Source organism: Ovis canadensis, chromosome 1 (assembly GCF_042477335.2).
Source record: "Ovis canadensis isolate MfBH-ARS-UI-01 breed Bighorn chromosome 1, ARS-UI_OviCan_v2, whole genome shotgun sequence".
In the NCBI taxonomy this organism is placed as follows: domain Eukaryota; kingdom Metazoa; phylum Chordata; class Mammalia; order Artiodactyla; family Bovidae; genus Ovis; species Ovis canadensis.
The window spans coordinates 71,276,946-71,294,437 of record NC_091245.1 but is presented as its reverse complement, the minus strand read 5'-3'; the positions used below and the strand labels follow the sequence as shown (position 1 = coordinate 71,294,437).

Genomic DNA, 17,492 nt, shown 5'->3' with positions numbered 1-17,492 from the left:
AGGTTGCTTCCACGTCCTGGCTATTATAAACAGTGCTGCGATGAACACTGGGGTACACGTGTCTCTTTCAATTCTGGTTTCCTTGGTGTGTATGCCCAGCAGTGGGACTGCTGGGTCATAAGGCAGTTCTAGTTCCAGTTTTTTAAGAGATATCCACACTGTTCTCCATAGTGGCTGTACTAGTTTGCATTGCCATCAACAGTGTAAGAGGGTTCCCTTTTCTCCACACCCTCTCCAGAATTTATTGTTGTAGACTTTTGGATCGCAGCCATTCTGACTGGTGTGAAATGGTACCTCATTGTGGTCTTGATTTGCATTTCTCTGATAATGAGTGATGTTGAGCATCTTTTCATGTGTTTGTTAGCATCCGTATGTCTTCTTTGGAGAAATGTCTGTTTAATTCTTTGGCTCATTTTTTGATTGGGTCATTTATTTTTCTGGAATTGAGCTGCAGGAGTTGCTTGTATATTTTTGAGATTAGCTGTTTGTCAGTGGCTTCATTTGCTATTATTTTCTCCCATTCTGAAGGCTGTCTTTTCACCTTGCTTACAGTTTCCTTTGTTGTGCAGAAGCTTTTCATTTTAATTAGATCCCATTTGTTTATTCTTGCTTTTATTTCCAATATTCTGGAAGGTGGGTCATAGAGGATCCTGCTGTGATTTATGTCAGAGAGTGTTTTCCCTATGTTTTCCTCTAGGAGTTTTATAGTTTCTAGTCTTATGTTTAGATCTTTAATCCATTTTGAGTTTATTTTTGTGTATGGTGTTAGAAAGTGATCTAGTTTCATTCTTTTACAAGTGGTTGACCACTTTTCCCAGCACCACTTGTTACAGAGATTGTCTTTTCTCCATTGTATATTCTTGCCTCCTTTGTCAAAGATAAGTTGTCCATAGGTGTGTGGATTTATCTCTGGGCTTTCTATTTTGTTCCACTGATCTATATTTCTGTCTTTGTGCCAGTACCATACTGTCTTAAGACTGTGGCTTTGTAGTAGAGCCTGAAGTCAGACAGGTTGATTCCTCCAGTTCCATTCTTCTCAAGATTGCTTTGGCTATTTGAGGGTTTTTGTATTTCCATACAAATTGTGAAATTATTTGTTCTAGCTCTGTGAAAAATACCGTTGGTAGCTTTATAGGAATTGCACTGAATCTATAGATTGCTTTGGGTAATATACTCATTTTCATTATATTGATTCTTCCAATCCATGAACATGGTATATTTCTCCATCTATTAGTGTCCTCTTTGAATTCTTTCACCAGTGTTTTATAGTTTTCCATATATAGGTCTTTAGTTTCTTCAGGTAGATATATTCCTAAGTATTTTATTCTTTGGACAGAACACCTTAACCTCTGAGTCCCCAAGAGATACACTGCCTCAAATATATGAAAAAAAGAAAAGAAAGTGAAGTCGCTCAGTCATGTCTGACTCTTTGTAATTTCATGGACTATAGCCCACCAGGCTCCTCCATCCATGGAATTTTCTAGGCAGAGCACTGGAGTGGGTTGCCATTTCCTTCTCCAGAGGATCTTCCCAATGCAGGGATCGAACCCAGGTCTCCCACACTGCAGGCAGACACTTTACCGTCTGAGCCACCGAGGAACAGTATCTTCCCAGCATCACAACAAAATTCTTTTCTCAATATAGTACTAATGCCATCAATACTGGGTTTTGTTTATATTTTTACTAATACTACCATAGCAAACTAAAATGAACATTAAATTTAAAATTTAACTGAGTTTAACAGACATTTCTCTAAAAATATACAAATGCACAATAAGCACATGAAAAGTTCCTTGATACCATGCCATAAGGTAAAGACAAAACCACAATGAGATACCACTTCATATCCAAAATCAAAAGGTCAGCTGGTAAGTTTCGGCAAGGATAAGGATATGAAGAATACAGCTTGTGGGAACGTAAAATACAAAACAGTCTGAGATGCCTCAAACAGTTAAACACAGTTACCATATAACCCAGAGATTCCACTCTTAAGTATATGCCCAAGAGAAAGTATACATCCACACAAAAACTTAGCCACAAATTTCAAAGCAGCAGTATTCACAATAGCCAAAAACAGAACCAACCCAAATATCCATTAACTGAAGAATGGGTAAATAAAATGTGGTATATGCATCAAATGGAATAGTATTTAGTAATAAAAAAAATAATGAATTACTGATTTGTGTTATAAACACTGATGAACCTTGAAAATATTCTTATTGAAAAATGTCTGTCACAAATGACCATAAATTGTATGATTCCATTTATAAATATTATGAACATATTAAATGTCAAGAATAAGCAAATTTTTAGAGAAAGAAAGTGTATTAGTGGTTTCCTAAAGCTGGTGATAGGGGAGAGGGAGATACAGAGAGTGATTCCTAAAGGGTACTGACTTTCTTCTTAGAGCAACTGAGAAGTCACAGAAGAAAAGATCAGTGGTCACCAGTTAGGGAGGAAGAAATATGAAGAACAGCACAGATGATTTTTAGGGCAGTGATATTACTCTGCATATAATAATGTTGGCTACATATACATTTTCCTAAACCCACAGAATGCACAACACCAAGTGTGAACCCTAATGTAAACTATGAACTTTGGGTATTAATGATATGTCAGTGTAGGTTCATCAGTTTTAACAAATGTACCACTCGTATGGAAGATGTTGAAAATGGGGGAGGCTAGGCATATGTAGGGGTAGGTAGCATATGGGAGCTCTCTCAATTTGGCTGTGAGCCTAAAACTGCTCTTTAAAAAGTCGTCTATTAAAAAAATCAGTGGTTGGGATAGGGAAGGATGAACAGGTACAGCACAAGGGGTGGGAGCTGGAGAGGTTTGTCGTGTCACTGGCAAGGGGATGAAGAAATTCTTTTTTACTGTAGTAAAATACTCAAAACTTATCACCTTAAATTAGCATCTTAAAAATATACAATTCAGTGATATTAAGTACATTTATACTGTTGTACAACCATCACCAGAATTCTCATCTTCAAAACTGAAACTCTACACCCATTAAACAGCAACCACCATTCTACTTTTTCTCTATAAATTTGACTAGGAACCTCAAATATATGGAATCATATAGTATTTGTCTTTTTATGACTGGTTTACTTCACTTGGATTTCCAACTGAGCCCACACAAATATTTCACTGATAGCATAACATGTTCAAGGTTAATCAATGTTTTGTAGCTATGTCAGCATTACCTTCTTTTTCGAGGCTTAATAATATTTCATTGTATGTATACCCCATTTTGCTTTTACATTCATCTGCTGATGAATACTTGGGTTCCTTCTACCTCCTGGCTACTGTGAACAGATATATGCATATCTCTTCAAGATCCTGCTTTCAATTCTTTTGGGTATATATCCAAAAATGGAATTGCTGAATTATATGCTAATTCTATGCTTTATTTCTGAGGAACTGCCATACAGTTTTTCACAGTGGCTGCACCATTTTACATTCCTACCAACAGAGCACAAGGGTTCTAATTTTTTCACATCCTCACCAACACTTATTATTTTGTTGTTTTAATAGCAGCCTTCTTCATAGGAATGAAATGGTTCATGCAGAAGAATTCCAAATAAATTATGTAGACACTCCACCCTAAAAAGGGGGAGCCTAACTTCTCTCTAAGGGTGGGCTACCCTTATGGCAGAAAGAGGAACTAAAAAGCCTCTTGATAAAAGTGAAAGAGGAGAGTGAAAAAGTTGGCTTAAAGCTCAACATTCAGAAAACAAAGATCATGGCATCCAGTCCCATCACTTCATGGGAAATAGATGCGGAAATAGTGGAAATAGTGTCAGGCTTTAATTTGGGGGGCTCCAAAATTACTGCAGATGGTGACTGAAGCCATGAAATTAAAAGACGCTTACTACTTGGAAGGAAAGGTATGACCAACCTAGACAGCATATTGAAAAGTAGAGACATTACTTTGCCAACAAAGGTCCGTCTAGTCAAGGATATGGTTTTTCCAGCAGTCATGTATGGATGTGAGACTTGAACTATAAAGAAAGCTAAGTGCTGAAGAATTGATGCTTTTGAACTGTGGTGTTGGAGAAGACTCTTGAGAGTCCCTTGGACTGCAAGGAGATCCAACCAGTCCATCCTAAAGGAGAGTGGTCCTGGGTGTTCTTTGGAAGGACTGATGCTAAAGCTGAAACTCCTACTTTGGCCACCTCGTGCGAAGAGTTGACTCACTGGAAAAGATCCTCATGCTGAGAGGGATTGAGGTCAGGAGGAGAAGGGGACGACAGAGGATGTGATGGCTGGATGGCATCACCGACTCAATGGACCTGAGTTTGGGTGAACTCCGGGAGTTGGTGATGGACAGGAAGGCCTGGCGTCCTGCGATTCGCAAAGAGTCAGACACAACTGAGCGACTGAACTGATCCATAGTGACTTGCTTTCAAGGAGTACAACAAGGAAGGTGGGAGGCATCACTTTACAGTGGAGAAACCTGACAAACACTGCTTCAGCCAGGTGACTGAGATCAATATCAACAATGATGAATCTTGTTGATAATATATACCCTTTCATCCTATGAAAATGGCACATGATCATCCTCCCCAAAACCAGTAATCCCAGTCTGACCATTACTAAAAAAGCAAATTCCCAAAGAAAGGCGTCCTACAATTTTACCTGACTAAAATGGTAGCTCAGATGGTAAAGAAGCTGCCTGCAATGCAGGAGACTCCACCCAGATTCCTGGATGCCCTGGAGAAGAGATTGGCAACTCCCTCCAAAGAGGAGTCTGTCAGGCTACAAATCATAGGGTCCCAAAGATTCAGACTCAGCTGACAACTTTCACTTTCAGTACTCCTCTAAACTCTCAAGCGGACCAAAAACAGGGAAGTCCAAGAAAATGTCACAGACAAGAAATGCCTAAGGAGACATGGCAACTAAATGGAACGTGGACCAGAAAAATAAAGTAGGTAAAAACTAAAGAAGGAAGAAGATTCCTGGGTGGAGAAGATGCCCTGGAGAAGGAAATGGGAACCCACTCCAGTACTCTTGCCTGGAGAATCCCATGGACGCAGGAGCCTGGTAGGCTGCAGTCCATGGGGTCGCTAAGGGTTGGACACGACTGAGGTGACTTCACTTTCACTAACTAAAGAAATTTGAATAAACTAAGCACTTTAGTTAATAATAATGCATCAATATTGGTTCATTAACTGTAACAAATGTACCATTCTAATATATGAATTTCAAGAAAAAAATTTTTTTAAGTAAGTGCCACTAACCCCACTGGCTGATGGCCTCTTACTCTCTGCAAACAATTTTATAGTTTGGCATTATATCCACGTGACCAAGAGACCTGGGAAATTACCAGATATCTTCACTATTTCCAAGATCTAGGAAAACTTTTCACTCACAAATAAACTTAGAGACTCCTACTTCAGCACCCTTTCTTCAGTCCCTCAGTGCCTTTACCCAGTCTGAGGACAGGTCATTTCATTATGCCCTGCCCATCGATTGTGGATACTTGCTCAAAACATTCACCTGTTCTAGCAAGTGATGTCAGCATGGCACAGTGTGCCAATCAAGAAGCAGCCACTAGACTGCAATGAAGACATTTAAGTCCTTCACCCACCACGTCTCTTAAAATGATGGTGTGCTGTGTTAGACCCCTTAAGAATTCACCTCGAAAATATCTGTTGTCACTTACACAGCTGCCTTTTATTAACTCCCATGCTATTATTCAACTATGTATCTACAAATATATATACATAGCTGGATATAGATGTGTATCTATGAAGCCATCATTAACTCCTTGGGGACAGAGACTATCAATTCTGTGTTTTGGGTTGCCTTATACTCTTTCTTTCTAACAGAATCCTAATTTTGTCCAGGTGGAAATTTACCCAGCTTTGGACAGTGAAACCTAAGGGGAAGTTTGCTGTAGGGTTTCTGAAAGTATTTGCCTTCCTGATAAAGAGGCAGACATAGCTGATGTTCCTGTTTCTTTTTTCTATTTTTCCTTTTTTTTCTTTTGGTCTTAATAGCAGACATGATGGTTGGAGCTACAACCAGTACATTGCAATCCTGAGGAAAAGTCCAAAGCAGCTGCACAGATGCTGATAGTGCTAAGTTTATAAACCCAGGCCAGTGACTGCCTATCTCCAAATTTCTTGTCATATAAGACAAACTATTTAAGCACCTACCAGTAAAAAAAGGAATTAAATCAAGCTGTGGCTCCCAACACCATCAACAGCAATGACAAATATGACGTCAAAAGAAAGACTATAGTTAACCTCCTGCACTGTCACAATAGGACTGGAAAAGAGACAGAGGATCTGAACAAGCCCAAGGTAAACTATAAAACAAAACCCCTTAAAAGACTTTTAACAGCCCAAACCCTAAACTTAGGGCATTATCAGAGCTCAGTATGTCCCAATCTTAACAGACATCTTTCCAGGGTCCTAAGATCACAAAATACGTAACTCTGTTCAAGAAACCCTGGCTTTCATGGTGGTCCACTGGTTAAGAATCCGCCTTGCAATGCAGGGGACACCAGTTAGATCTCTGATCCAATAAGATCCCACACACCACAGGGCAACTATGCCCATGTGCCACAACTACTGAGTCTGTGCTTTGAAGCCAGCAACTGCAACTATCGAGCCCACATGCCACGGCTACCGACGGCCACACGCCCTAGAGCCCATACTCTGCAAAAAGAGAAGCCACCACAATAAGAAGCCGACACACTCCAACTAGAGAGTAGCCCCTGCTCTCTGCAACTAGAGAAAGCCCGCAGGTAGCAACCAAAAAAAGGGGAAAAAAGCAATATGGAAGCTTTGGATATTGTGCAAGGATAATAAAACACAATAGAACAAAAACCTATTTTTAATTACACAAATAACTAAGTTAAGATATTGCGCCAAGATGCAAGGAGAAGATGCTATTTTAAAAGTACATTCAGGGGAGCCCCCTGGTCGGCTAGCGGTTAGGATTTGGTGCTTTCACTACCATGGCCTAAGTTCAAACCCTGATTTGGAACCTAAAATCCCACAAGCTGCACAGTGTGGCAAAAAAAAAAAAAAAAATTCAGAAAACAAGCAAAAAACAAACAAAAAGTAGCTCTTAGAAATTAAAAACATAAGAGCAAAATTAAAAACTCAACCTAAGAATTTCCAGTTTCCCATAGTGGCAGGCTTGGTTATTTGAAGCATCTACTACTCTGATGCTGGGAGGGATTGGAGGCAGGAGGAAAAGGGGACGACAGAGGATGAGATGGCTAGATGGCATCACTGACTCGATGGACATGAGTCTGAGTGAACTCCGGGAGTTGGTGATGAACAGGGAGGCCTGGCGTGCTGCGATTCATGGGGTCACAAAGAGTCGGACACGACTACTCGACTAAACTGAACTGAACATTACAAGAGATATGGAGACGAAAATCAAAATCCAACAGCAACACAAAGGAATTTCAAGCCCTGAACTTGGTTTAAGGTGGTCCCAGAGTATTAAAAAGCAGAGACATTACTTTCCAACAAAGGTCCCTACAGTCAAAGCTATGGTTTTTCCAGTAGTAATGTATGGATGTGAGAGGTGGACCATCAAGAAGGCCAAAGTGAAGTCGCTCAGTCGTGTCCGACTCTTTGCGACCCCATGGACTGTAGCCTACCAGGCTTCTCTGTCCATGGGATTTTCCTGGCAACAGTACTGGAGTGGGTTGCCATTTCCTTCTCCAGGGGATCTTCCCTACCCAGGGATCGAACCCAGGTCTCCCGCATTGCAAGCAGACGCTTTACCCTCTGAGCCACCAGGGAAGACATTCAAGAAGGCTGAGTGCCAAAGAATTGATGCTGTTGAACTGGATGTTGGAGAAGACTCTTGAAAGTCCCTTGAACTGCAAGATCAAACCAGTCAATCCTAAATGAAACCAACTCTTACTTATTTACTGGAAGGACTGATGCTGAAACTGAAGCTCCAATACTTTGGCCAGCTGATGAGAAGAGCCGACTCATTAGAAAAGACCCCGATGCTAGGAAAGACTGAAGGCAGGAGAAGGGGATGACAGAGGACCAGGTGGTTGGATGGCATTTCTGATTCAATGGACATGAGTCTGAGCAAGCTATAGGAGACAGTGAAGGACAGGGAAGCCTGGCGTGCTACAGTCCATGGGGTCGCAAACAGTTGGATATGAACGAGCGACTGAATAACAAAAGACTAGGAGTGACCCCAGGCACAGGCCAGAAGAAAATACAAAGCTTATACATACAATGGGACACTACAAACTAATCAGAAAAGGATGATTCTCACAGAGTCCATGTTAAATGAAAGAAGTCAGATGGAAAACAGTACATATATCATTTTTGTGAGGTTAAAAAAATCTACAAAACTAATCAATGGCAATGCAAGTCAGAATAATGACTGCCTTTGGGGGATATTTAGTGGGGATGGCTTAAGTGAGACTTCTGTATCTTGCTGTTGGTGGGAGTGACATGAAAGAGTGCATTCATTCTGTTTTTTTAAATCTTAAGATACATGTAAAAACTGTATACTTTATGAATGTTATATTGTAATGAAGTGTTTAAATGAAAATGAAATAAAATTTCTGTATTAAAAAATGTTAACAAATATTCATTGTATTCAGTCTTTTCAAATAGTAATGGAGAAGGCAATGGCAACCCACCCCAGTACTCTTGCCTGGAAAATCCCATGGATGGAGGAGCCTGGTAGGCTACAGTCCATGGGGTTGCCAAGAGTCAGACACAACTGAGCAACTTCACTTTCACTTTTCACTTCCATGCACTGGAGAAGGAAATGGCAACCCACTCCAGTGTTCTTGCCTGGAGAATCCCAGGGACAGGGGAGCCTGGTGGGCTGCCGTCTATGGGGTCACACAGAGTCGGACACGACTGAAGCAACTTAGCAGCAGCAGCAGCAAATAGTAAAGAACATTACTAGTAAATGTTAATAGTAAAGAATGTTGGTCCAAGTCAACATCTAACATCTTAGATGGTCTAAGTCCAAAAAATTATTCAAAAGCAATGGTTTCTTTATTTAAAAGCTACTTACCATAGCAGTTTCAGTGATTTTTATTTTTATTATTTATAATGGAAAAAAATCGCAACTAGTCACCATTAACATTTTTTTTCAAAATCTATCAGAATCACCTTATAATTTCTGTACTCTGAAAATCAATCTTTTATGTTTTCCTAATTCATTTACCTCTCAGACCACTTACATTCACATTATTCATACATAATGACCCATTAATAGTCAAAGCATATAACAGACATTGTTCTCATTTTTAGAATCCAAAGGGCCGTCAAATAGGCTATATATAAGATAATCATTTGCACTCAAATAATCAAGGAAATGAGAATTCAACACCTAACTAAACTGAGAAACTTCATATGAGAAAACAGAAGTAATTAAATTTCAAATTATAAAATGGGCCCCTAATATTAAACAAAAATGAGAAATATACATGTCAGGGGAAAAAAGCACTAAAATAACCTTCGTTTTGACATGATTTGATGATAGAGTTCTAGCAATTCACTAATTCTGTCATTCAACAAATATTTCAGTGCTTATTACATACCTATTCCTTTTCTACAAATACAGCAATACAGCAAGAATACAAAAGGAACAAACCAGATGACTTTTATGGTCCAGAAACAACAAAATAATGGTGTGCCAAAAATAGGAAAATCTGATTCCATACATTTTTATTTTCAACATGTAACAAATATATACTGCACATATATTACATATATTGCACATGTTTCACAAGGTACTGTTAAAAGTCTGACTAGTTCTCTATCAAGAACTTATATGAACATTGCTAATATACGGAACAAATTTGTTTCCTATAAAACAAAAAATTTTATATAATATTTGCTACTAGTTTTTAATATACAGCAAATATGACTATGTTCCCCAAAAGAGGATTTTTTTGTTTTTTGCTAGTGAGACGCAAATGTTTAAAGCCGAAGATTATGAAATAAGGTACTATTTATGAGTGTACACAGAAGATGCTCCATTATTAGAAAGCATTATTGTTCTCTTGTCCTATTTTCTGCCTGCACACAGGGGCTGATAAGAAAAAATAGGCAGAACAGGCTTTTAAGTTTCCAGCCAAACCTATATTTTATAGATTGCGGGAAGATTAGAGTGCTTTTCTTTTTTTTTTTTTTTTTAAGATAAAAGGGAGGGGAGTGGAAATGAGTGGTTTAAGGAAGTAGAATGAAGAGGAGACTGGCTTACTCTCCAGCCCCCACCTTATTACTGTGAGGAGAGAATAGCAGCATAAATAAGTGTCTTGATTGACTGTCGCCCTCCTTAATGAGTAACGACAATAATACAATGTTGAACACAACAATTTCTACCCAAAAAAAGGTAATGTAAAGCATATTTATACCATTACTATTTTCCAAAGACTTGAATATGCAAGAAATAAATATAAAGGGGTAGTCCCATAAGAAAGGTAATATCCAGAATGTATACTCTAGAGGGAGGGGGTTAGGAGGAACTGGTCAACAGAGGCTATTCTGAACAGTGATATCAATATACGGGAATATTCTAGAGTTAGGAAAGTAGTATCACCTCAAAATGACTCTAATTCATAAGTCTGACATTACAAGCCTTAATAAATCTTACCATACATCGCATTTCCCTGGTGGCTCAGACAGTAAAAATCCGCCTGCAATGCTGGAGACCTGGATTCAGTCCCTAGGCTGGAAAGATCCCCTGGAGGAGGGCACGGTAACCCACTCCAATATTCTTGCCTGGAGAATCCCTATGGACAGAGGAGCCTGGCGTGCTACAGTCCATGGGGTCGCAAAGAGTCGGACACAACTGAGCAACTAAGCACACACATCACAAAGTGTTTCCCCATAACAGACACTCAATAATTATTTCATTTTTTAAACCAAATTTCTACAGTACTTTCATGACCTTTGAAAAAACAAAGCCGCTCACAAGATTAGGACTTTTTTTTGTCAGCCTCCTCTAAATAAGTATATTCTAAAAAAAACCTTAAGCAAAACCAAGATTTGGTCTAAACACTATAGACTACAATGGGACCAAACTCCTTTGAGCTATAAAAATCTACATGTGGCCTATGATTTCATCAGCTATTTGGGTTTTTCTCCCTCTCTTCCAGTTTTTCTGTGATATAACTGACATGCATCACTATATAAGTTTAAGGTACAGCATAATGATTTGACTTACATACATCATAAAATGATTACCACAGTAAGTTCAATGAACATCATCCCATACAGATACAAAATTAAAGAACTAAAAAAATTTAACCCCTAGGATTTATGCTCTTGACAACCTTCCTATATAACATCGTTGTTTAGTTGTTAAGTCGTGTCCGACTCTCTTGCAACCCCAAGGACTATAGCTCTCCAGGCATTTTTGTCCATGGGATTTCCCAGGCAAGAATATTGGAGTAGGTTGCCATTTCCTTCTCTGGGGGACCTTCCCAACCTAGGGACTGAACCCACGTTTCCTGCATTGGCAGGCAGATTCTTTACCACTGAGCCACTAGAGATACCTTCATATATAATATACAATACTGTTAATTTTATTTACCACATTGTACATTATATCCCTAGTACTTAAAACTAGTTTATACCTTTGGACTGTCTTCATCCAGTTTCCTTCCTCTCCTCCCCTACTCTCACCACAAAGCTCTCTGTGAGTTTGTTTTTCTAAGTTTAACTTATCTACAACACTATGTTAGTTCCTGTTATATAACATAGTGATTTCAGTATTTCTAAACATTTCAAAATGATCACCACAGCAAGTCGAGTTACCATTTCATTGGCTATTTTGGCAGTCACATCAGGTGAATTTACAAAAACTATGTTTAGAGGTCAGTTTTCTCCCAATCTGTTAAAATTATTAACCGAAATACTACAACTTGAGTTCATCATTTTGGCTTCAGATCATTTAGACCTTCTTCAATTGTTAATAACTAGACCACCTAATGGAGAAGGCAATGGCACCCCACTCCAGTACTCTTGCCTGGAAACTCCCATGGATGGAGGAGCCTGGTAGGCTGCAGTCCATGGGGTCGCTGAGAGTTGGACACGACTCAGTGACTTCACTTTCATGCATTGGAGAAGGAAATGGCAACCCACTCCAGTGTTCTTGCCTGGAGAATCCCAGGGACGGCGGAGCCTGGTGGGCTGCCGTCTATAGGGTCGCACAGAGTCTGACACGACTGAAGCAACTTAGCAGCAGCAGAAGCAGCAGACCACCTAAATTTATCATCACCTACTAAGGCTTTCGGAACCATAAAAACTTCTTCAAGGATCCAATTGTTAATCAGTAATCAATACTCTGGGTAATGCAATGAACCATTAATTCAAGTGGGCAAACATGTATGATCACCAACAGTCACTGTATTAGTGAAAACAAAAACATTAACCCAGTCCCTACACTCAAGGGCTCAAAAGCTTAGTTTTACACGTTTACAATGTAAAGTGTTAATACAGAAGTGCTATCAAAGATAGGAAGTATTAAAGGGTAAAGACTAGAAGTGTAAAATAAAGAATTCACTGAATCTATCAACCAATGCACATTTTAAAATTTCTTCCAAAAAGATATCATGAGCTTTGTCATATGCACCTAGCTAGAAATATGATGAAAATAATGGCTTTCAAATTATACACTCTGAAAACTAAGGGCCAAAAATCATAGACCAGGAAACTAAGGCACAAGAAAGGTTTATGTATCCCTATAAATTAAGTCAGACATTTGAACCTACTTCCTAATTTCCAGACTAGTTCCCTCATTTCCCCAGTGAGGAGGGAGCAAATTTTTTAATAAATCAGGATATGAGCGTGACCTATGCAAACATTTTTTTCTATCTATATATACACTCACAATTCATACATAAACTGGTTTTTTTTTCTCGTTGACCTTTAACTTGCTCCTCAAAAGACTAAAAAGCTATCTCCTAATAAAAGATAGGACTTCTCCAATTTCTAATTTCCTTATTTGTAAAAAGGGCTAATAATTACAAAATCTATGCTTTGCAAAATTATTAATTCATATTTAGACTTCTCTATCTACCATTCTTCCTATGGTAATAAAGAAATCAACATAATAAACAATGCATCCTGAAGAAATGAATGTCACCTCTTTGAGTGATACCACCCAGAACACAGAACCCAGAACTGAGTCCCTAGCATATATTCACTACCTTACTTAAATGCCCGTTTGGAACACAAGAAATCTCCTAAAGCACAATTTATTACCAGTTAACGTATATCCCCAAACAAAAATCTGACACAACCAATTTAGCCTATTACTATTAGTTCTGTACCCCAGAGTCAGTATTAATGGTTTAATTTTATAACTTTATTCTCAAGTTTAACGTAAGACTTAAGATAGCAATAAACTCCAATGAATATTATAAGAAATAAGTTTGAGTGTATAACTGCTTTATCATATTTTCTTTTGTTAACAATATGTTCTCAGCGAGGTTTAACTTTGGGACAATAACGTGATCCTACAGATGCGGCTCAGACGGTAAAGCGTCTGTTTACAATGCGGGAGATCCGGGTTCGATCCCTGGCTCAGGAAGATCCTCTGCGGAAGGAAACGGCAATCCACTCCAGTACTATTGCCTGGAAAATCCCGTGGACAGAGGAGCCTGGTAGGCTACAGTCCATGGGGTCACAAAGAGTCGGACACGACTGAGCGACTTCACTTTCACAGATGAAAATAATAACTAGTTTCTACATTCAAATTTTCAATAGAATTTTCCCAGCCTCAAATTCCTCAATGGCAAGAGCAGGTGTTTGTTACAATCATATCGAACCACAATAACCTTATTCAAAACTGAGATTTGTAAAAATAAATAAATAAAAACAACAACAAGAAATCTACGCCTTGCCAATGCGGGACACAGGTTCAATCCCTGATTCGCCAAGATCACACATGCAGTAGAGCAACTAAGCCCATGCTCCATAACAGCCAGAGAAGAGCAATACTGAGCCCACCTGCCACAACTAAAACCATTTGTGCCTAATTCTGAGGTACTAGAGTCTGAGTCAATCTGGTGCATGCTTTGCCAAGCACACAGGATTGGCAGAGTAGGGATTAGGGTGCGGTTACTAGTGACAGAAGGAATCCAAATTTCTTTACCAGACTAGGAATTCAAGTACGAATGCTTCAAATAGCTTCTTTATCATCAAATCATTGTGAATATGGGTCAACCATGGAATTACATTCTTTTATCAATGTTTCCCTAACATTAATTTTGCTCGAATCTGGGGCTTCCCAGGTGAGTCACTGCTATAGAAACAGGTTCGATCCCTGGGTCGGAAGAAGCCCTGTAAAAGGAAATGGCAACCCACTCCAGTATTCTTGCTGGGAAATCCTATGGACAGAGGAGCCTGGCAGGCTACAGTCCGTAGGGTCGAAAAGATTCCTATGACTTCAACACACACGCCAGAACTATTGAAGCCCACATGCCCTAGAACCAGAGCTCCACAAGTGAAGCCACTGCAAAGAGAAGCCCCTGCTCTTCGCAACTAGAAAGGGCAACACAGACCCGGCACAGCCAAACTTAAATAAATAAGTAACTGTAAAAACCCAGGAAATCTACTCAAATTTTTCTAAGGCCTCTTCTGGTGCAAACAGTTCTCTATACCAATTTCTACTTACTTAAGGTGTAAGCATCCCATTGATATTAGTTGATTCCACGTTATTTAATTGCTAATATTTCCCTCAAACCACTAAAAAACAAGTTAAAACCTGGAGATATATGAAATTTTAAGAGAAAAATTAAATTTTTTTATCCCAAAAGGATACAAAATAATTTTTAGTTATAACAGAAATTCCCACCTCTTCTATGATTTACCTTTTTAAATTGCTGAAAAACTACTCAAACGCTGAACGTAAATCACTGAATTAGGAGACAGGTAACTGCTTCTGACTGTATTATATTTTTAAATTAAAATATTCTTAAAGATCACATTTTAGTCTTCACTAAAATATTTTGTTTCTCCTTAAAATTGCTTTTCAACAGTGTTATACAAAGCACTTTTTTCCAGTCTAAATTAAGTTAAATCTAAACAATATTCCTCCACTGTTTTACGAGTTATACTTTTTAAAGTATTCTGCTTACATTCTTCCTTCCTCTGAAACGTGGATCATATAAGCATGTAAAAACAAAAATATTTTCTAATTATAAAATTGGAAAATAAAACGGTCATCTCCTTTAATTAGGACAAACTATAATCAATTACAGAACGTCCTATGTCAATGGAAAAGATCAATAACGCCTGAGAATCTAACCAAGTAAAAAATTAAAGCTCACATAATTTACTACACAATCCTCCCCCAAACAGGTATAATTAAAGCTATCTAAGAACGTAAATGGAGGGGACTCTAGGGTATTTTCTCTTGGGCGGTGTGTTTACAGAATGGACAAACACTTGCCTAGAATGTTGCAGATTTCTGGGGTGAAGTTCATCAACTAGATGAACTCTAAAGTTCAATTCTAAGATTCCCAATCTGTGAGTAAAACGTGAAACATAAAAACACTGTGCCCTTCAATTAACCGATCTGCCTTCACTGCCACCCTAACTGGATGCATGGAGACAAAAAACTTCTTTCTCTTGCAGTGATTTCAGGAGATCCTGGTTAACAAAAGGCAAGGAAAACATGCACAGGTGGGATAAAAAGGCGGAATGGCTGAAATCAGGAGGATCTCGGGACAGCGCCCCCACGTTCTCCGTCCCTCCGCGGCACCTGAGAAATCACTGCCCGCCACACCTCCACCCTTCCCGTGTAGGCGTCACGAGCCAATTCTCTGACCTATTACAGTCCACCCTCACCTGGACCGACACTGGGCATTGTCTAGAACCTTCAGCGCCCAAGAAAGGCAAGTAGGAAAAAGAAAGAAAAGCGAGAGAAGGAGTGAGAATAAAGAACAACGAAAGGGAAGTAAAGCAATCGGGAAGCCGCACGATTTGGGGAAAACTGGCTTCCCTATCGATCACTCAATTTAATTCAGATCACAAAAGCCACCCCCCTGGCTCAAGATAGCAGCCAGACGTGGCCCAGCTAGAGTCCCCGAAGCCACTCCGGTCAGAGCAACGAGACACGGAGAGGGAAATGGGCGTGTGGGCTGGGCCTGGCTGGCCAGAGGCCGGACTCCGAACAAAGCCGCCCGGCTCCCCCTACCTGGGGCGACGGCGGCGGGCGGTGCCTCGCGGCTCCCCGCGTCGCCCCGGTCCGGAGACGCCCTCGCCCCAGGGACCCTCGCCCGGGCTCTGGGCCGCGGCGAGCCCCCTCCCCGCCCGCGAACAGCGCCCCTGTGGGACAATGGGCCCCCTCCCCCGCCTCTGGGAGGGGAGGTACAAAGGCAGAGAAGCGCGGCCCGGCACGGAGCCAGGCGTCCGGAAAGTAAAGGCGGAGGAGAAGAGAGAGAAACCCAGAGGATGGCGGCGGACGCGGCAACCGGCGGGCAGCTCCCCCGGCCGTCCAATTCGGGGCCCTCAGCCCCACCGCCGCGGCAGGGGCGGGAGCGCGGACCAGCAGCCTCTCAAGCCCTGCCTAGAAGGAAGAGGGGTTCGCACACAAAGAACAGCAGTACCCCCACCCTCTGCCAGCGCCGGGGACCGCCCGACGCGCTCCGGCCGCCGACGCCTGCTCAGCCCGAGTCCCTCCGGGGCCAGGGTCCGCGCGGGGCGCCCCTCTCCCCGACTCACCCACAGCTCCGTGCCCCAGCTCATGGTGGATCCTGAGGCGACTCGAACCGCCTGGCTGCCCCGCTGTCCGTCCGTCCGTCGGCTCTGCCGTCAGTCTGCCCGACCTCCCACTGGCGGGCTCGCGGCTCGGCTGCTCAGCCTCCAAAGGTGCCGCCACCGCCGGGTTCCCCAGTGAGTGAGAAAGACGCGACTGGAGGAGCCGCCGCCGACGCCGTGTCCCCGCCTCCCGGAGCCGGCTGGGAGGGGGCCAGGGCCGAGGGAAGGCGGGACGCGGAGAGGGGAGGGGGCGGGGCGCGATGCACCCTGGGATCTGGGCGGACCCGTGCTTGCCCGCCGAGGCGAGCAGGCTCCGCTCTTACTGGAGGGTCTACCACTCGCACAACTCTTCCTTCCCGCCCAGTCTCTGTTTCCCCTACCTCCGGGCTCGGACTGTCCCACCGCCGCCGGAGCCACTTGAATGTCTGTCTCCCAAAAGGAAAGGGAGAGAAGGAAAAGTCGCCCACCGCCCTTCTCTGCCCCGTGTCACCTTAAATGAGGCGGCTCTTTACTGCCACTTGGCTCCTCCGCTTGGGAGAAACCCAGACAAGGAAACCTCATCCAAATCCTTGGGTTTAGATTGTGGAGAGTTGTATTTTATTTATAAGGAAAAAAAGTCTTAATGGTTAAGGTGATCTTGGGAATCACTAAAACGTGCAGAACGTCAAATATAAATGCAAACTGCCTCTGATTCTGTTTTTAATAAAATATTTATGTAAGTTCTGCCAGGAAATCATAAAAAGAAGTAGATCTTTCAGCATTCAT

The 17,492-nt window shown here is 41.3% G+C and overlaps 1 protein-coding gene across 4 annotated transcripts in view; it reads right to left on the bottom strand.

Annotated features, from left to right (window-relative positions):
- Positions 1-17,161, bottom strand: part of FNBP1L (formin binding protein 1 like) — a 115,408-nt gene extending 98,247 nt beyond the window's left edge. For 2 of the 4 annotated variants that reach the window (XM_069598157.1, XM_069598148.1), the window contains exon 1: positions 16,692-17,161. In XM_069598157.1, coding sequence (XP_069454258.1) covers positions 16,692-16,715 — 24 coding nt within the window. In that variant the 5' untranslated portion in view covers positions 16,716-17,161. The remainder of the gene's footprint in view (positions 1-16,691) is intronic. The other 2 variants (XM_069598174.1, XM_069598166.1) reach the window with 2 other exon arrangements.
- Positions 17,162-17,492: the final 331 nt, after the last annotated feature.